This window comes from Nicotiana sylvestris, chromosome 8 (assembly GCF_000393655.2).
Source record: "Nicotiana sylvestris chromosome 8, ASM39365v2, whole genome shotgun sequence".
NCBI lineage: Eukaryota > Viridiplantae > Streptophyta > Magnoliopsida > Solanales > Solanaceae > Nicotiana > Nicotiana sylvestris.
Window position 1 is genome coordinate 215,860,565 of NC_091064.1, and position 22,200 is coordinate 215,882,764.

The 22,200-nt window shown below is 34.5% G+C and overlaps 1 protein-coding gene across 1 annotated transcript; it reads left to right on the forward strand.

Annotated features, from left to right (window-relative positions):
* Positions 1 to 12,575: 12,575 nt before the first annotated feature.
* Positions 12,576 to 22,138, forward strand: LOC104229198 (signal peptide peptidase-like 2). The gene is made up of 14 exons (XM_009781782.2): positions 12,576 to 13,008; positions 13,978 to 14,136; positions 14,224 to 14,335; positions 14,571 to 14,690; positions 15,259 to 15,410; positions 15,509 to 15,697; positions 16,377 to 16,411; positions 17,115 to 17,271; positions 18,866 to 18,919; positions 20,184 to 20,276; positions 20,363 to 20,505; positions 20,985 to 21,055; positions 21,151 to 21,234; positions 21,827 to 22,138. Exons 1-14 carry the CDS (start codon positions 12,862 to 12,864, stop codon positions 21,949 to 21,951), a joined length of 1,641 nt encoding a protein of 546 aa, XP_009780084.1. The 5' UTR covers positions 12,576 to 12,861; the 3' UTR covers positions 21,952 to 22,138.
* The last annotated feature ends 62 nt before the right edge of the window (positions 22,139 to 22,200 follow it).

Here is a 22,200-nt window from a genome sequence, read left to right on the forward strand (position 1 = left end):
TGTTTGTCACATCATGTTTTGCCTATTTTAATTTTGAAAGTGAAATATAACAGACGATAACAGAAACATAATCTTTAGCATGTTTGGTCAAGTTGGAAAAATCAGCTTATTTTGAAAAGTGAGATTCGAAAAAGTGTAGTTTGTGTTTGGCTAATCAATTTGAAAAACACTTTTGAACAATAATTTTTGTTTGGCCAAACTTTTCAAAAAGTAAATTTAAGTGTCAAATTACAAATAAGGTCATGAAGAGATTTGCTTAATAGTTAATATTATATGAGTAGATAAATAATTACAAATATTTATTAATAAAGATTATTTATAATAATTAAGTTTTTTAATTTTATTTAAGTAAAATAAGAAAATAAGATTGAAAAGTACTTTATTATTTCAAGACAATTTAAATATATCAAAAAATCATTCAATAAATATGAAAGTTCATCCCAAAAGTCATTTTATATTACTCTTTAGTTTAAACTATGTAAGGTTATTTTCGTATATATAATATTTTGCAAAGGGTATTTTGGAAGGAAGAAAATCAAAATTGTATCTGTTTCTGCTCGGGAGAGAAGTTACTTTTTTCTACTTCTTCAAAACTGCTTCTGCTTCTATCCAAAAGTACTTTTTTTCCCAAAAAATAAAATAAAATAAAATTGGTCAAACACCTCAAATTGAGAAAAAAAAAATATTTTTTTGAATAAAAAGCACTTTTGGCATGGTGAGAAGCTTGGCCAAACAGGCCTAGTTTCTTTAAATTATGTGAGGAATGTTATATAACTCTTCATCTATATCTTCATTGCCATGGATGTAAAGTGCAAATTCTGAAAACTATTGAGGGTGAACATGCTTATATTGCCCCAAGTTTAAATGTTTCACCTATCGTAATTGCTAGAAATAAGTAATTTTCCGCAGAAAAGTCCAAAATTCTAGAACAGTTTTTATTTTAAAAATAGGAATAAAAATGGCCGTTTCTCATCAGCAATCAAAATCCACATGGCGATATCGTGAAAATCACAATGATAGGACAATTGAAAATGACAGAGGTGAGGAGTATAAATGATATATTCAAGAATTTAATATTCCATATTAAGATCATGAATGAAGTTTCTTAACTTGTTTTTTACACAACAGGAAAATATAAAGGTGGTATTTTTGAAGTTTGTAAACTTATTTTGTGCTTTTGCAGAAAATCCTGAAAATTTTGGTTTTTATAAAATTTTCAAATCTTTACCTGTATTCGAGATTTAACACAAATTAGAACTCAATAAAAAAAAAAATCAAAAACTGAGTTTGGAAATCTAAAAACTTCAACTTTAAAAAAGTGCCTATGTTTTTTCAATTGAACAACAGTGGTCAATATATAGAAATTGATATTTAAACTTTTTCTAATCACGAGATTGTTCTATTAATGATGACCATGATGAACATTGGCAACCGTGTAAAACTTTGACCCTTCTATGGTCTTTGTTTTTAAAATTTATGATTTTGATAATTGGTTAAGGTCATCTCCAACCCTTACCTCCATCTCCGGAAAAATAGAACAGTATAGCCAGTTTTCGGACTGGTCATTCAAAAATAACCAGCGTTTATGAAGTCAATGAAAAATAGTCACTATTTTACTGCAACAGAGATCGGTCCAGCATAATATACTGGAGTTCGGTGCACCTGTGTATGAACTCCGACATATTATGCTGAACCGGTATACTTTGCTGACTCCAGTATAATATATTGGAGACTGGAGCACCGGTGCTACAAACTCCAGTATATTATACTGGACAATTATACTTGCTGGAACTCCAGTATATTATGCTGGAGTTCTAGTGTACTTATGCTCGAACTTCATCATATTATGCTGGAGTTCCAGCATACTTATCCTGGAACTCCAATATAATATGTTGGAGTTCAAGTATACTTATGCTGGAACTCCAGTATAATATACTGGCGTATTTTTTGGGTTTTGAACAGTGTTTTCGCTCAGATTTATCTTTACATGAAAAATGGCTAAATTTCGATTACTTTTGAAACTGGACTATTTTTAAACGACCAGTTATAAATCTGGCTATTTTTGAATTTCTTCCTCCATTTTCTCCTCCAAAATAGAGTAAAATTACTCCAACTATTACTATATTTTTTATTCCAAAAAAATATATTTCATTTTATATTCTTCTCTCTCTTCAATATTATATTACTATCTTTTATTTAAATTTTATTTTATTATTTCTATTAAAGAAATTCTATCTTTTTTCTCTTTTTACATATTCATCATATATAATTTAATATAAAATTATTTTATACCATAAATTTTTAAATAATATAATTGTAAGCAAATATTATAGATTATATACATTAACAGATAATTCAAATAAAAGTGAAATAATTGAGATACAAGATAATTAGGTATATATAAAGAGATAAATTAAAAGAGTTAAATGATAAAAATAATAATAAAGTAAGGATGAATAGTAATGGAGGAGATGAATAGTGTTACTCCAAATTTGGAGTAACACTATTTGCCCCCCATTTTGGGAGGGGGGGATGGGGGAATATTGGAGCCACATTTTGGCAAAAAAAGGCTGCATTATGGAGAAATAGGGAGTATTGGAGATGCCCTTAACCATGTGATATTTAAAATCGATCAACGTAAATTCGTGCCATTTAAGACCATACGAAAAAAAATTACTCCATTCGTTTCAATTTAGATGAGGTAGTTAGACTCGACACAGAGTTTAAGAAAAAAGAAAAAGACTTTTGAAACTTGTGGTCTTAAAAACTTAAGGGGTAAAAGCTTTGTGGGGCCTGACATTTGTATGATTATAAAATGTCACGGCCCAAACTGAAGGGTCATGACTAGCACCCGACCACACTTGCCGAGCACCAACGTACATTTCATCTAACCTTCATTATTATCTTTTAAGGCTAAAGAGATCAATATAAATGGTAGACCTAGATCATGGACAACCAGCAATAAAATATGACGGCATGAACATACATAGCAGGGGATGACCAGACAATCAAGAAACTACATATAAGGTATGAGCTACCACGCTACTATGAAAGACTATACAACAAAAACTAGCCGACAAGGCATACCAAACTATACATGAGCCGACACCTGTCTATGAGCCTCTAAAAGAACATAAGTGTTGCAACATAGCCGGAACAGGGCCCCGACATACCCATAATGTCTATAACAAAAATTGCATACCAAGACCAAGGCAAGTCCGGAGAAGGGATCTCGCCAATCACCGCTGAACTGGACAGTCTACTGTGGTGGGGGAGCTGCACCTGCCTGTCTATCAGGACCTGCAGCACGACATGCAGCGTCCACAAATAAAAGGACGTCAGTACGAATAAAGTACTGAGTATGTAAGGCAAGGAACCATAAATACGATCAGTAATGTAAGCAAGGATAGAGAATATACAACCTGTAACATCTTAGTACCTCTGAGGGCTACTTACATGAAATGCATGATACATATGTATAAATACATAAACCTTTAAAGCATTCGCCTCTGTGGGCATCATCATCATCATATCGTACCCGGCCATAATAGGCTCGGTAGAATCGTACCCGGCCACGTGGAGCTCGGTAAAACCCAACTGATCAGTGGTTGCACAATAGGTGCCGTACCCGGCCAACTATAGCGTGGCTCGGTAGAGTAAAATAGATACATATATATAATGCATGCTCGACTCATGGAATCACATTCTAAACCTTTCGGAGTGACGTAAGGTCGGTATCCTCTGTACACGTTATTAGGACTAACTCTTCACTATGAACCTTATAAGAATCAGGAAGTACCAACAACATTGATAACATAAGACTAAGAGAAGCAACATTAACATCAATCGTTCCATAAGAGGGAAAACAATGTAAGTACTGCTAGCTTCTAAGAGTAGAGTATCTTGGAAGATCGTTCATTACATTATGTGCAATCGGAGTCGTGCAAAAGAAGGAAAGGGATAGCCTCACATACCTTGTATATACTTCCCCAATCTCAAGCTATGCAATTGTCAAAACTCCTTAGTCTACAATAAGAGAAACGATACTATCGTTATCATTTAAGCGTCATAACTATTATGTATCGACCACAACCTATTTTACGATGAAACGGACAGCACCTCCCCTATATATATGACCTCACACCATTCAAAATAGTCACCAAACAGCCCAAACAACATCAATAATAAACATATTGAGCCTCCCAATATAGTCCACACACAGCCTAATCACTCCATACATACGACGACCACCGTAGTCGTGTCAAACAATCTGGAAATGTTACGAATAACTATCAGCCCATAACCCTACATATATATGGTGTTTCCCCACACCCTTCCTCCTCCAAAACTCCACAAGATAGTAGTAAAATACGCAGCCCAACAACAACGCAAAACAGTCCACAAAACAATAACATTACTACCAAACCTTTCGATATATATCTCACAAGTTCTAGCTTCAATGGCTTAGCCGCAACTTGGATAATCTTAAATACATATAGAGTAAGAGGTTCCTTACCTTTATACAGAAAGAACAACTCCAATTTGACCTTAAATTTCCATGAAATATCCCTCCAATGCTGCCACACAACAAAAAAAATGAAACTAGCGATCAATTAGTGTTTTTCGGCACTAGAATCACTTTAGAAGGCTTGAAATCACCTAGGATTGATATTAAGAACATGAGGGAGTATTTACAGAACATAAACCCTTTAAAACAACCTCCCACACGAGCTGGAACGACACAAAAATGAGCAACAACAAGAAGAACAAGAGACTTACTAGCGCCACGGAATTCCCGACACTTGATTTGTGTTGTTTGCCCTTTTTTGGGTCTTGAATCTTGAGAGAACCTTTGAGAGGATGTTCCTAGGGTTCTAAGGTCTGAAAATAGTGAAAAGAAATGACTTAAAACGGGTTGTAGTCATCCTATATAGGTCCAAATATCTTAAACCGACTTAGTGGGCCCCATAGAGAGGTGCTTGGCGCAGTCTCGCGAAAACGCGAATATCTCTCTACTCCGAGATCGTATCGATGAACGGTTTAATGCGTTGGAAACTAGACTCCTAGATCTTTAATTTGGTTGGTAAATCACCCCGTAATTCCTTGTAAATTATGAGAAAAGATTAGAAACATTTGACCCAATGTTTAAGTAAAATTATGAACCTAAGTTGCAACAACTTTTGTCGACTTTTGTTTCATAACTCGTTTGACTTCAAGACTTATGATACGGATATTATATGATTAAAATACCTTAATAAATGACCTCTTGAATGTATTAAGCACCGCTAGATTACCTGAAAATACGAGTTACAACATCCTTGATTCGTTTAACATCTAATACTGGTTAATCACCCTTATACACTCTTGTATCACTTAAGACCAATAGGATTGACTTCTTATCATCTAAAAGATAATTCCTTCTTGGATTTATGTTAACTAATATATGACATGAACTAACACATGTGGATATGGGTTGTAACATAAAAGATTCTCATTAAGAATAAAATGGGTAAAATGAAAAGTTTAAAGCTGAAATATTTTCAAATTTAAAAAATGTGTCATTTATTTTGGAACACACTAAAAGTGGTGTGTTAAGAGATGCTGAGCAAGTAGTTTATACACTAAGTTTTAGATTATGTTTTCATTAAAACTAACAGCTTTGTTTGGATGATTGTTATCTATTATTGTATTGTATTGTTATTCACTTAAATTTTATTGCAGCGTATCGTTAAATCCGTCATTACGTAACAATGAAAAGTGATACTTTATAAAATAGCTAATTTGATGTGGTGGCGTCGTTATCTTAATTTTTTCTCTCATCTTGCCCTTCATTATTACTTAAATAATTATATTTTATCCTTTATTTTACTTTGTTATATAATATTTCTACTTCGTATCCTATTTTTTCTTAGTAATATTGCAAGTATATTCTTCATATTGTTGGTGACGCCATCAAACGACGACAAACGATACAATCTAACTAAGCGTTGTATTCATCAAACAATACAATACAATACGATACATTATGAAACGACATGTACCAACAGTCCAAATAAGCTGCAAGTCACAAGATTTTTTTATAGAGAAATTCACTTAATATTTAATTGTAAAAATAATTACTCTTATTATTAATTTGAGGTAGCTATAATTACCTATAAACCGCAAATTCCGACTCAACAGAAATGTTATGTTTGCTACTTATTCTAGACAAAAAAAAAAGATGGGAAAATTCTTTTTGCCTCCATAATTAATTGTTGTATTTTACAAAGCTTGTTATAAAATAAAGACTGTAAAGTAAAGACAAACATAGAGAGAAACTGGTATATTATTTGAATTCAAACTGATGTACATAATGAACCGAATTTTTTTCTATTTATAGAAGAAAGGAAGTTGATGCGTAAGCTGCTACTGCAAGTTGCTGTGTAAGCTGCTATTATACCAGATATGGATAATCTTCTACTTAGAGCAGTGTTTATCCATAACGGAGTACTGAATGGATAAGCTCATTGTACCCAGTATAAATAATCTTCTACTAGAGGTAATGATTATCCATAACGGAGTACTGAAAGAATAAACTGGGTATAAATAATCTTTTACTGGGGGTAATGTTTATCCATAACGTAGTATCGAAAGGATAAGCTTATTATACTCGGTATGGATAATCTTCTACCGGGAATAATATTTATCAATAACCTTTTTCATATCAATAACCGAAGTGATAAGCTTTTTCAGAAGGCTTATTTCCAATAGAGTACTAAATAGATAAACATATTTACGGCGAAGTCCCATATGAATAAGCTTCTTCAGGAAGCTTATTTACAATGGAGTATTAAATGAACATCCATAATATAATATATTTATAACACTCCCCCTTGGATGTTCATTAAAAGATAATGTGCCTCAATAATACTAGGAAAAACCACGTAGGAAAAAGAATTATAGTGAAGGAAAAAGAATACACATTGCTAGGTGCCTCATTAAAAACCTTGTAAGGAAAACCTCATGGGAAAAAATCTTAGTAAGGAAAAAAGAGTGCATCGCGTATTTTACTCCTCCTGATGAAAACCTTATTTCAAACATTTGAGTCTTCGCATTCTAATCTTGTATCTGCATAACCAATACGATCTGCACCACATTTGTTAGCATTAGCAAGATACATAAATGCATAACAATTGCATTGAGATAAAGTATTTCAGGACTAAGGAGTTCCCCATCCTCTGAGGTCGGAACGGATCCTTATTCACTTCAAGTGATCGAACACCAATTGGTGTACTTAATGGGTGCGCTTTGTCCATGTAAAAGCGTTTAATGACCCTTTCTGCATAGGCAAATTGATGGATAAAGATCTCGTCTGCTAAATATTCAATTTACAGACCAAAGACAATTTTTTATTTTTCCATGATCTTTCATCTCAAATTCTTTCTTAAGATATTCAATTCCCTTTTTGGAGTTCTTCTGGAGTTCCAACAAGATTTATGTCATCAACATAAACAGGAAGTATTACAAATTATTATGACATTTTCTTTATAAAAACACATGGACAAATAACATTATTTATGTAATCTGCTTTCAGCAAATATTTATTGAGGCGATTATACCACACGTGTCCAGGTTGCTTTAAACCGTACAAAGATCTTTATAATTTAATCGAGTACATTTTTTCAAGACTTTGAATTATATGCTTAGGGCATTTTAAATCCTTCAAGGATCTTCATATAGATTTAATCAAATAAGTCATATAGGTTATGACTTGTATCTAAATGGTATAACATCTTCAAGTGTCTGGACTGCTGGTCCGATCCTCACAATCTATTACAATATTGTGCACTATATCATATCAAATATATCGTCGATGATCATTTTATATCAGTTCCTAAGCGACATAACTTGCGGAGATCTCATCACTTTCTTTATTTTCAGGTACTTGAACTTCTTCTGAAGTTTCATGAAATGTTATGTCGTGGGCTCTTCTAAAGCTCATTTCTTCCTTATTATGACCATTTTGATCATTAGCTCCTATCATTTTTCAAGGATTGTTACCGTTGGAACCAATTGATCTACTACGCCTCATGCGTATAGTACACTCTATCCTTCAGGGACTTTAATTTTAATAGGAGCATTTGCAACTGAGATATGGTATTTAATTTTGGATCAGCAAGTGCTTCTGGCATTTGATTTGAATTATCTTCTGAGTGAGGATCATACTAATGATAATTTGATTCATATAACATATTTTTCAGCTGTTTATTCCATCTCCCAAATGTTAGAAAAACTAACATATATCCCCAATGTTCTTTGAGAAACATATCTTTGTGTATTATGGTAGAGAAATTAATCATATACCACACATCAAAAGATAGTAAAAATATTTGATTTCTGATCCTAAACCAATTGTTAGGGGAGAAATTTATCATATATTGTTGGTCTGATGCATACAAGTGTTGTTGTATGCGATTTAAAATATCTCAGACCAATACATGAAGCTTTGTTCTCATACGCAATAGTTTAGCCATTAGTAGGAGGTATCCAATGCTAAACCAGCTTGGATATAAACCAGCATTATCAAGATGAACTGTCTTGATTTTATAATCTGAAAGTTATGTTCTTAATTGAGAAAAGCAATCTCAAATGCCAAACTGCAGATTGACAATAAACATACATGTAACCATCTTATATATGCATCTATAAGTGGTTCACATGATAGGTGAATGAGTCCATATTCACCTTTTATATATTCCAGAATTCAGGGATCTTAGTCCCAACTTTAGCCGGTATAATATTATGAGAACAAGCAGCACGAGAGAATTCTTGAAGAATCTTCTGGTTTTTCAGTATATGCTTATCAGAATTCTCAAATAGCTCATTTAAAAATGGCAAATGAAAACTTCAAGTTTATCATAGCATGTGTTATGTCTTAGTAAACTTCTAGTTTACTATGGCATAAACTTTTGCATTAGTAAACTTCTGATTTACTATGATACATGATGTAGTACAAATTGAAGAATAAGACAGGTAACTTCTCACATACATATTATTTTACCCCCTATGATTGCAAAAACATAAAGATTTTCAATCTTCCAATCATTTGTAGTATTAATATGATAGCCACTTGTAATAGTAAACTTCAGGTTTATTACAACATATGTTTTGACCATAATCATATAATATGAATGACATATTTATATATAAACTCTTAAAGAGCCTTCATTTATTATCCACAATCTAATATTTATCGGACACTACTGGTGTCATGTATCTTCTAGGCAAACAACTAGCTCTTCAAGAGTTGTTGATACATTTTATACTATCAAATATTGCTCATACACTTTTGGTATCACGAGAGAAAATCACAATCAAAGAAACAATGTAAAACAATTGCTTAAGCACAAGAAAACTCTTCTTCATAATATTTTCCTACTTCATAAGGCAATTTCAATTGTGTTACTTCTTCAGGAGCAAATTTAAAATACGAAATATTGAGTATATATTCTCTCAATTACATTACCTCTTCTGGAGGTGAATTGTAATATTCTCATCAAGAGCGCGTTCATATTTACCAGATTTATTAATATTGTTACATTCACGTCAGGGAATGGATTAATATTATCAAAAGTTCTCATCCTTCAGGAAATCGAGCATAATTATCTGAATGCGCATTAATCACATCAAATTGTGATGGCTCAACCTCTTTTAAAATATTTACTACTTCAGGAGCAAATCGAGGCGTGCATTTAATATAGTGAATATTTATGTAGCTTATCTTCAATTGTAACCATAGAAAGTCTAAATTATCACTTCTGGTGATAATAGGCATATACCACTTTTGGTGGTTAACAAAATATAATTACAATGAGATATACGAAATATAACCACTTTTGGTAGTTATATATTTCTTGCAAACTCTCCTAGAGTTTAAGTTGATCTAATAATGTTATCCAAATTCTCAAAATGACATAAATAAGATATATTATAGTAAACATCATTATCAAATCATAATTTTTCTTTATGTACAATAATTACATAACCATACTATCTATTACAAATCACAAAAATTAAAATATTTACATTTCTACAAATTCACCACCGATTACATGACTTGTTTCTCCTTCTGAGAGTGCAAGGTAATCAACTACATCCAAATGCATGAAGTCTAAATTATCTTCAAAAATAAAATTTGCTTCAGCATTTTTTTCTGTCTTCTTCAGGGAGACTTGATAAAGCTCAACCAGGTGCTTTGGCATACGACAGGTACGTGATCAGTGCCCTTTTCCTCCACATCTATAGTATGTATTTTCTACATTTGGTGCTTGCATCGCTTCATGTTTTTGTTCCTTCCTTTTTCACTGCTGGTGGTGAGGAGGGTTCTTTGGTGAATTATTATTACCATGATTAAAATTTCTTCCCCGACCACGGTCATGACCACGACTGGGGCCACGACCTCTTCCACATCTAACTTGGTGGAAGTTCGTCTCATTCACTTCAGGGAATAGACAAGAACCAGTAGGTCAGCTTTCATAATTTTTCAGTAATAGCCTATTATGTTGCTCGGCTATAAGAAGATGTGAGATAAGTTCAGAATACTTTTTAAATCTCATCTCTCAATATTGCTGCTGCAAGAGCATATTCGAGGCATGAAAAGTGGTGAAAATTTTCTCCAACATATCATGATCAGTAATATTATCACCACATAATTTCAATTGGGAAATTCTGAATATAGCAGAATTATATTCACTTATAGATTTAAAATCTTGTAGCCTTAGATGATTCCAATCATAACGTGCCTGTGGAAAAACGACCATCTTCAGGTGGTCATATCTATTTTTCAAATTATTCCATAGTATGACTGGATCTTTAATAGTGAGATATTTCATTTTGAGGCCCTCATCAAGGTGATGGCTTATGAATATCATTGCCTTGGCACGGTCTTGGTTTGATGTCTGATTTTTATCCTTGATAGTGTCTGCCAGACCTATCGCATCAAGATGAATTTTAGCATCAATCACCCAAGACATGTAGCTTTTGCCCGATATATCCAGGGCTACAAATTCAAGTTTAGAAAGATTTGACATTATATAGAAAAAGAAAATTCGTACCTCAAATACTTTCAAAGTATTTGCTCGAGATGGCAGAGTCTCGTACTGATAACATGTTATAAAATAAAGACTGTAAAGTAAAGACAAGTATATAGAGAAATTGGTATATAATTCGAATTCAAACTAATGTACATAATAAACTGAAATTTCTTCTATTTCTAGTAGAAAGGAAGCTGTTGTGTAAGCTGCTACTGCAAGCTGTTGTGTAAGCTGCTATTATATGGATAATCTACTACTGAGAGCAATGTTTATCCATAACGGAGTACTGAATGGATAAGCTCACTGTACCCAGTATAGATAATCTTCAACTAGGTGTAATGATTATTCATAACGGAGTACTGAAAGGATAAGCTCATTGTACCAGGTATAGATAATCTTATACTGGGGGTAATGTTTATCCATAACGGAGTATCGAAATGATAAGCTTATTATACCCGGTATGGATAATCTTCTACCGGAAATAATGTTTATCCATAACCGGGTAGCGAAGTGATAAGATTCTTCAGGAGGCTTATTTCCAATAGAGTACTAAATAGATAAACAATTTACGGCGGAGTCCCATATGAATAAGCTTCTTTAGGAAGCTTATTTACAACGGGGTACTAAATGAACATCCATAATATAATATATTTATAACAAAACTAATATTTTTCAATTAAAAAAAAAAGGTAAAAAGAAAAAAGATGAAAGAAAGATAGCCCCCTTAAACTGAGTTTTTGACCAATATTATCTCTTATCTTTGAAAGTAGGTCTATTTTGGTCCCTCAAATATGACTCTGAGCATATTTGGTCCCTTAAGTATGCTAAAGTGGAGCACCTTTAGTCCCTTATCTTTGAGGATAAGTCTATTCTGGTCCCTATGAACCCTGAGCATATTTAGTATTTTAAGTATGCTAAAGTGGAGCACCTTTAGTCTCACTGACAGAATCTGTCCAAGATCAATTACGGGATTGGTTTCGATTTTCACTGTCATTTTAATTTACTTATCGAAAATATTTTATAAACAAACACCCATTAATAGTACAAAGTTGATAAATTTAAGACTTTAACGTTGAAACTTTTACTTTTAAAAATTTTGGTTGATTTTTCCAAAAAGAAAAGTTAAAATTTGGAAAAAATAGAGCTGCCAAGATCACTTATAGACATATTATTGAAGCAAACCAATAACGAGATTGTATTCTTATTTTTAGCCCGCACAAGAAATTATTTACATCTGGTAGCTGAAAAAGTATATAAAATTTGAATAATTTTTGTATATTAACATATAAATGTATATATATAATATACAAATATTATACATTTTTAAGGTCAAAATTTTGGAAGACATTATCTAAAAATGAGAAATTAAAGTGATGATTTGTGTTATCCAAGGGATTAAATGTGCTAAGAGTTATATTTGAGAGATCAAAATAGATTAAAAATGAGTAACTAAAGTGATGATTTATGTTATCAAAGGGACTAATTATGGTTACGATTATATTTGAGAGAGCAAAATGACAATATTGGCCAAAAACTCCCCTTAAATTTCTTGAAGTCAGTACACCTCTTCTGGGAAAAACAGTAGATCCAGTCCACTGATCAACTAACTGATCATTTCTCCCTTTGAATTTTTAGAATTCTCCACTCAATATTCTACTAATTTTTCACAAAGGAATCACCTTTAGTAAATAGTAGTAATTGCTTTTCTTGGAATACTGTCTTCTGTAAATACAGTGTATGGTGATGAACTGTGAATCCAACAAGAAAAAGAGAATTTTCAATTGAATCCATGAGGATTATTAGCTCTCTAATTTGCATATATGGATTGGTATTATTCTTCTCACTGAATTATCCTGCTAAAGTTACAGCAGGTGACATTGTTCATCACGATGACTTAGCACCCAAGAAACCCGGTTGTGAGAACGACTTTGTGCTGGTATAATTTTTTCTCTGAATCTTTACTGCTCAATTTCTCTTCGACCCAGTTTGTTTTATGTGATTTTCTTAATTGGGTTTTCTTCAATTTTGTACTCTTTTGTTTTCTTGTGCTCGGACTAGTGAAAATTTAGTTGTAAAAGGTGCTATTTTTAGCTTGATCATGTGTAAATGTTAATTTTCTCAACTGGGTTTCCTCTATATTTTTAATGCTCAGTTTCTGTTCGACCCAGTTCGTTTTATGTGATTTTCGTAATTGGGTTTTCTTCAATTTTGTGCTCTTTTGTGTTCTTGTGCTCGGACTAGTGAAAATTTAGTTGTAAAAGGTGATGTTTTTAGCTTGATCATGTGTAAATGTTAATTGTCTCAACTGGGTTTCCTCTTTATTTTTAATGTTGTGCTTGGACTATTCAAAATTTTTACTTCTGAAAAAGGTGCTATTTTTAGCTTGATCCTAATGTTACTTCTATTTTCTCGACCGGGTTTCCTTTATTTTGTGTTCTTGGGCTTGGACTAGTTAAAATTTAGTTGTAAAAGGTGCTTTTTAGCCTGATACTATGTTACTTCTATTTTCTCAACTGGGTTTCCTTTATTTTCTTTACTTTTGCCTTGTTGCTAGGAGTAATGAGAATTTAGCTGTAAAAGGTGCTGCTTTTGCTTGATCATATGTTATTTTGATTTTATCAACTGGGTTTCTTCTGTTTTGTTTGGTTTTGCTTTATTGTGCTTGCATTAATGACTGCTTTTGGCTGGATCCTGTGTTTACTTTTATTTTTCAAACTGGGTTTCCTCTGTTTTGCTTTATTATGCTTTGGCTATTGGAAATTTAGCTGTGGGAGGTGCTTTATTTAGCTTGATGCTATATTTTAATGAGTCTTTGTCTATTTAAATGTGTACGCCTTACCCCCAAGAAAGGAAAAAATATGTCCATCTCAGTTTCAATTGTTCTTCTTCCCTTTTCTTTGGTTAGGTGAAAGTTCAAACTTGGATTGATGGTAAAGAGGATGCAGAATTTGTTGGTGTTGGTGCTAGATTTGGCACTACTATTGTGTCCAAGGAGAAAAATGCACAGCAAACTCCCCTTACTCTTTCTGACCCTCGGGATTGTTGCAAGCCTCCAAGGAAGAAGGTTATTTACTCCATATAAATGCTTACCAAATATATACTTCAATGGCCTTTTGCTTTATGCTGCTAATAATGCTTTTTATTTTGTTAGCTTGCTGGAGAGGTCATCATGGTAGATCGCGGCCATTGCAAATTCACAACAAAGGCTAATAATGCGGAAGCGGCGGGGGCTTCGGCAATCTTGATAGTAAATAATCAAAAAGGTAATTGGTGAATGATGAATATGTAGTGTACTGAGGTTGATGCCAGTAACTGAATGTATTCTGCAGCAATAATAAGTTTTGGATAAATGAAGCCTAAGGATAAATTTTTTGCTATTTCTTCGCATTGTTCTTTGTCTGAGGGTGTTATGTGGAGCTCTTGCTGTTTTTCTGTTGGTTCAATGCTGCCTATACATCACTGCTTGCAGTTGTTTTACGGATGTCATTTGTCTTGCAGAACTTTACAAGATGGTTTGTGATCCTGAAGAAACTGACCTAGATATACACATACCTGCCATTATGCTACCTCAGGATGCTGGGGCAACGCTGGATAAAATGCTTTTGAATCGCTCATCAGGTAAATTTCTAAGAAGAGTCACAACTTAGATGAGAAAACACATCCGAGTTGATCTATGCTGAAAAGCAACATGTTCCAGGCACTGTTAAGAGCTCAAGACAGGGATGATGCTGTTAAATACTACACTTAATCAAGCCTCTAGGGCTTTGGTATTTTTCTAATTTGATTCAACCTGTAACTTGATTATGCACGGAATAAGGTAAACAGACATACAGAAGCGAGAAAGTGATAATACACTTCTCCAGATCATTAATTCATGCATATGAGAGAGAGAGAGAGGGAGAGGGAGAGGGATGGGGAGGGAGGGAGAGAGAGAGAGAGGGAGAGGGAGAGGGATGGGGAGGGAGGGAGAGAGAGAGAGAGAGAGAGATTCTCATGATCTAATTATGTTTTGTGATAAATCTAGCTTAAAACGATGGATATTTTTTTTTCCAGTTCTTATAAAATGTTTGAGGTATCTTAGAGCCAGAATTTTCAAAAGGCTTTCATTACTTTGTTTATGAATTTGAAATTCTGGTGGTCTTTGACTTGCAATTTCTTTTTCCAAATCTTTTGCTCTTTCATTTAGTTACTGTGCAACTCTACTCTCCAAGACGACCCGTAGTGGACATTGCAGAAGTATTTTTGTGGCTGATGGCTGTTGGTACAATCTTATGTGGTTCTTATTGGGCTGCTTGGAGTGCTAGAGAAGCAGCTATAGAGCACGACAAGCTGTTGAAGGTCATCCATCCTTTTTCTGAGTAGCAGGCTTTGCTAGAGTTTGTTAAGATATTTGGGCTTCAGTTTTGCAGTGACTTTTCTATTTGTCTTTTTTTTAGGATGCTTCAGAGGAAGATCTTCCACATTTTGGAACTGGTGGTTCAAGCACTGTCATGGATATAAACATGATATCAGCAGTCTTATTTGTTGTTGTTGCTTCCTGCTTCTTAATTGTATTATATAAGTTGATGAGGTTCACGTGGTTCTTTGAAATCTTGGTGGTTCTATTTTGCATCGGTGGTGTAGAGGTGCGTATTTTTGCTTTGATGTGTTACTTATCATAAATGACAAATTTGCATTTACTTCTTGAATGCTTTAGTCCATAGACTTGTGCTCGCGAATAAGTTATCTGTCCATGTTAGAATGCTTTACATCGTTACATTGGGATAACACAGCCTTGGAATTTTACCCATATATAAGAATGCCATTAGATTCGCTCGTGATTTGCATTAGATATTCAGCTGAAAACCCTTATGATTAGTTAGTGTTCAGTAAGTTTCTACAGTGTTATAAAATCAATTTATTGTGGAAGTACCAGATATTTTGCTCCATTTTTCCCCCCTTTGTAATTTATGGTATCCTTTTTCATTATTATGCATTCGCATGTATGATCTGTATACAAAATGATATGAAAAAGTTTTCTACACTTCTTCGAAGATTTAAACTGGAAGATCTAGAATAGTTTGAAATTGAACAAAGAAGTGTATGAATTTGAAATAAGTGTACCAACCTAAGCCTACCTTGGGAAAACAATTGCCTTTTTTCTTGAAGAAGAGTTATGAATCTCCAGTTTGGAAATCTGAGGGTCCTGTAAGCACCCCCCCTCCCCCCCGGATCCTGCTTTGTTTCTCTCTTTCTCTGTTTATATGACCTTGCTCTGGCTTCCACAATCTGTTAAAGCAACTGTTTGGTTTCTTTCATGTGCAGAGTTTACAAACTTGCTTAGTTGCCTTGCTATCAAGGTATGGTTTGTTTTTTCTTTTGTTGTGTTATACGTGGTGTAATTTGATGTCTCTAACTTAGAATCATGCTTTTTGCGATTGTACGTTTTTACTGCCGAGCTTAGGCTGTTTTAGTAGTTAAAGAATCCAGCTTTAGGTAGTGCATGAATGAAATTGTTTGCATTTTCTTAACAAGTAAATCCTTTTGTTGTGAGGAAAAACTTTCTTTTAGATACTTTCTCAAAAAAAAAAAACTTTTAGGTATGATTCCTTTTTCAAGTATAATCATATGAGAAGTGAATAGTTATTTCACCTTTCCCTGCATTCCATGTACTGAAGACTTGGTGAAGGTCTGAAAATCGATGTGCACTATCTGTCTTTACGTTCTGATTTTACTTGTTACAATATGCTAACCTTTAATAGTTAAGGAAACCCACCCTCCACCCAAAGGAACCCCCCCCCCCCCCCCACACACACACACACAAAAAAAAAAAAAAGAAGGGAAAAACACATGTAATAGGTACCTGTTGAGTAGGTAAATACCGTTCTCTGCTTAAATTGAGAGATCATGATAACCATATTGATATGTATTTGCAAAGAGTTCATTGTAATAAAAGCACAAAGAAATTCATGTGTTCTTCGTGCCCCATTTCAATTGGATAAGGTATTGGAAGTTCTTTTATACAACGAATATCTAATTGTTTTAGGTGGTTTTCTTTTTCAGGTGGTTTAGGCGTACGGGAGAGTCATTCATTAAAGTACCCATTTTTGGTGCAGTCTCTTATCTTACTTTGGCTGTTTCCCCATTCTGCATAACCTTTGCAGTGGTTTGGGCAGTGTACAGAAATTCTTCTTTTGGCTGGATAGGTCAAGACATACTTGTAAGGATCCTTTTTTCTTGGCAAATAATATTTATATTTCTTTAAATGCCAGTTTAACCTCTCGGCCCCTATCGGGCAGGGGTAAGGTCTGCGTACACATTGCCCTCCCCAGACCCCACTATGTGGGATTTTACTGGGTAGTTGTTGTTGTTGTTTAAATGCCAGTTTATTTGATATCCCAAGAAGACGTTCTTTAAAAAAAAACAGTCCATGAGATTCTTGTGCCTTTCTTACCAAGCTAGTCAACAAATTTGAATGTTGTGATTTGCTACAGACCATGAAATTCTAAAAGTCCTGGGTCTTATCATTTTACTTTATTGTTGCTCCCATAGTTGGATTTTGACATCCTTAATGTGTTTGAGAGATTGCGTTTACGGTTATTATTTCATACTATTTAACAATTCATATTAAAGTGATATTTACTTTATCAAACTAACTTCCCAACGGCTGTCTTAAAATTTTCTTCCCTTATGACTAACATAATACACGAGTCAGTATTAACTTCTTAAACTCCAGATCCCAGTCACATAAAATAGCACAAAGGCAGTAGTAAACATTTAGACTTGATCCATATACCTATTGATCGAAAAAAAGTACCAGATCCATGTACCTTTAGCCTCAGCTTGGATGAAGGATGAGACGTGGTGCGATTGTTCAACCAGGATCCTGATAACGTTTAATTTCCCTTGTTCCTGATTACTGAAATGATTTCTATATGACTAGAGAGTAGAGAAATCAATTATGCTATTATGAGAAACAGAGCAAAGCCCAATTAAGGCCCCTAGGAAGTGACTGTTACTTGCTGTTGCAAACTACTATCACCGTTCTCTATCTGAGCTTCTGCTTTGGTACCTTGCCGAAGGTCTAGCTTGTAGTAGGTTCTCCAGTAATTAAACTATCATCCAGCATGCAAGTAAGGAAATTTAGTATTGAGCCTGCTTCTTTCTCTGAGGAGACAGGAAATTTGTCTTAACCTGTTTTTTGGTTCAAGTAATACTGATAACAAATCTGGACTCATTTGTGTAGGAGTATTCTAGTCAGATGTAACTCGAGGATGAGAACAATTTAATGCTTTTTTTGGTGTAATTTGTCACAATGCTGGACTATATCTCACTTCATCTGATAGCCACTGGTGAAATAATTTTTTTCAGCTTGTTGTGAAAAGTTAATTGATAATTGTGTAGAAGAAATTCTTTGACATGTAGTGGCCAATCTTTTCTTTAATGTACGTTAAAGCAAAATTAAGCTATATTTGAGGGTTTAATACTGTCAGAAGACTGATCTGCATATTTGAAATATCTTTTTCTGATGGATAATCAATAACATAGGCATCATCTGTGCTGGTTTGTTCCCCAATAGTACTTAATCCACACCCCCCCCCCCAACAACAAACCCCCTCCCAAAAAAAAAAGAAAAACCCCTTTTGTGCCATATTATTGAAGCTGCACTCTGAGGTTTCTCTTTTGTTTCCATCTCATCATAGAGTACCACGTCTGTGTATGCGGCTTTCGATAGCTGTTACATGTGTAGGGTAAGTTTATTGTACTGTTTCAGGTATATCAACTGATGATCTTACTCTTTTTCTTTTGGATAGGGTATCACACTAATAATTACAGTTCTGCAAATTGTACGGATACCTAATCTCAAGGTAAACAATTTTACCCTGCAAAAATTAAATGGAAGGAGCTGTATTTGCTTGTATGAATGTCCAATTAATCTCATCTTGCATACTTTATAGGCATGTCATGTTTTCAGTTGGTGATTTCTTTTTTACTTGGTTTCCTATCATGTTGTATATTTCTGTCTAGTGTTACAAAGAGTATGCACATTGTTACTATATTAACAAGATGTTTGTTTTATACCCGCGTTTTGAGGATTGCTGCTAGAAGTGGTGGCCAAGTTTGCTTATATAATCTACAAAATCTTTTTGAGAGATTGTCACTGCTGCAGATGTTTACTATCTTAGATGCTGTCTTTGACTGACATCAGCCACTGTCGGCTATAATTGCTAAGATGTCAAACCGACCTTGTCTATTCTAGTTTTTCGTATCCACCTATATTATTTTCAACACTTTTTTACTTTGTGCCCTTTGACCTTTTCAATTAAACCACCAAAAGATGGACATGCTAATGTTGTCCATATTGCTGATTAAAGTGGCAGCACGGAAGAGAACAACATTTTCCTTTCCTTCTGAGGTGGCAGCATGAAAAATTCGATTGTTGTTTCTTTTACGTTGGTTATCTTTACTATTTTGCTGTTAATACTTTTATTTTCTTCAGTTTTCATCCTTAGCTTTTTTCTCTTGTATTTTTCAAACTATTTTGATAACGCTTTTATTGAGCCGAGAGTCTATTGGAAACAACTTCTCTACCTCACACAAGGTAGGTATAAGGTTTGCGTACATCCTATCCCCCCTCTCTCCCCAACCCCACTTCTGGGATCACACTGAGTATGTTGTTGTTATTGTTCTTTATTATTGTCTCTCCTCCTCCAGCTCCATGGGGTTGGGGGGTGCGGGAGAGCAAATGATAGTAACTTAGATCTGCAGCAATTAGCATCTCCGTTCTAACTTTACATGGTTCTCAAGAGGAAATGCTAGATGAATTAACTTTACAAAAAGATGGAAATGCTAATGTTTTCACATTTCCGTATTGCTGATTATGGGAGGTGGCAGCATAGAAAAGAAGAGCCTTTTCTTTTCCATTTTATTTTCATTAAGAAATATTGATAACGAATTATCTGTTGTCTCTTCTCCTTCAACTGCAAAAAGACAGCAATTTACACCAATTGAATCCCCGAGTGCATATTATTGCTTTAATGCCATTCTAGTGTCACTTAGCTTCTCTTTTACAATACATTTTTTTAATGGTTTTATCATCTCTTGTAAATATTAACTAGCATTACATATCAGGTCGGTACAGTTCTTTTGGGTTGTGCCTTCATCTACGACATATTTTGGGTGTTTGCTTCCCAGAGGCTCTTCCATGAAAGTGTGATGATTGTGGTAGGTAATCGCTTAATTTCACTTTGATGCTAATGCCAGTTGCTCTAGATATAAGTCAGTAATTTGAATTTTCCATATCTTTAAAGGTAGCTCGTGGTGATAAAAGCGGAGAGGATGGCATTCCAATGCTGCTGAAGATCCCACGACTATTTGATCCATGGGGTGGTTACAGTATTATTGGCTTTGGCGACATCCTATTGCCTGGCCTGCTAGTAGCATTTTCACTTAGGTTTGATATCTGCAACTATCGATTTTAACTTTTTATCTTTTGGAAAGAAAACCATGCAAGACTTAGATTTTGATCCATTACTTGTATATTTGCATTTTCTGTTATATGGATTTTTAATTACTCTCGAGTCGAATGGAAATTAACCCTGTATCTATATGGTTTTCTTGGGAAAGCAAATTATTGGAGGAATATGATCTTGCATTTAGAGAGTTGGCGCGGAGCTAGAACGGCCACTAGAAATGAGATACAGCTTTATTCTTTCTTAATTTAGTTTTCAGTCTGTTATGTCATTGACGTCATGCAAAACTTATCAAATCCCACTCTCACCCTGCTCACACCACAATGTAAGGTCTGTGTACACTCTACCCTCCCAGACCCCACTAGTGAGATTCTACTGGGTTGTGTTGTTGTTTCGATGGTGATTCCAATTTTTTTTTTTTTTTTTATAAAATTCATCGACACTAATTGTTTGTTTGCAGGTATGATTGGCTTGCTAAGAAGAATCTCCGAGCTGGTTACTTCTTGTGGGCGATGATTGCATATGGATTAGGTAGTTAATGACATCTACTTTAGAATGAGCCTATAGCTTAGGTTGGAAATTTTCTGTTTTGCCATTTGACACAACCTTTCTGGAACACATTGCAGGTCTTCTTATTACATATGTAGCATTGAACTTAATGGATGGTCATGGCCAACCTGCACTTCTTTACATCGTCCCGTTTACCCTCGGTAATTCTCATCAAATACTTTCAGTTGCAAGGAAAACGACATCGCTTTATAAGCGAGTGAAAGAAACATTATCTGGTAACCGAACATCATAAAATGACTTCCTCATGCAAAACGTTTTCTTGGTACCAAACTGTAACATCCCAGTCCACCAGTCATATTGTCCGCTTTAAGCGTAGGCCCGCACGACTATAAAATGCGTCACTAGAGTCTAAGACATGTTTACTTATATACCCAACATCTCTTCCATGTTTTGTCAATGAGGAATTTGCCTAGGGTGTCACATACAACCCCCCTTAGGGACTTAACCTCCTCACTCGGATTTGCCCCACCATCGTTCAAGGTAGCACACGGAGTGGAGTGGCTCTGAATTACGATACCATATGTAGCAATCCAGTCCACCAGTGATATTGTCCGCACGACTTTAAAACACGTCACTAGGGTCTAACACATGTTTACTTATATATCCGGCATCTCTCCCGTATTTTGTCGATGTGGGATTTGCCTAGGGTGTCACGTAAACACACTCTGAAGATTCTTCACGAAGGAGGAACTTCCAACTTTCACAGTCGACTGATATATACCTTTTGTGTAGGGACCTTTTTGATACTGGGGACGAAGAGAGGTGATCTGAAAATTCTTTGGACAAAGGGTGAACCAGAAAGGGTGTGTCCACATATTCGTCTTGAATCGAAGGAAGAATCGGATAGAGAAGAATAAGGCATCTTCCTCCTGTAATTATGTTGCTACTGACCTAAGTATTAGTATCTGCTGCTATCAATCATCAACATTCTGGTATTGTTTAAGGCTTAGCAAAATCTTCAGTGCTACATACTAACAATATATGCCAGTTAATGTACAGCTGATTGATCAGCATTTGGTGAAAATAGTGTAGTTGCTGCTTTGATTATTGTCTCCATTATTTCCTACTCACCTCACTCCCTTTTTCTCGAGTAATTTTATTTTGTG

Excerpts from the sequence above, each read along its gene's own strand:
- LOC104229198 (XM_009781782.2), top strand. The coding sequence starts at position 12,862 with ATGAGGATTATTAGCTCTCTAATTTGCATATATGGATTGGTATTATTC. Across the intron at positions 15,411-15,508 it reads AGCACGACAAGCTGTTGAAG|GATGCTTCAGAGGAAGATCT; the intron begins GTCATCCATCCT and ends TCTTTTTTTTAG. Across the intron at positions 15,698-16,376 it reads TTTGCATCGGTGGTGTAGAG|AGTTTACAAACTTGCTTAGT; the intron begins GTGCGTATTTTT and ends TTTCATGTGCAG.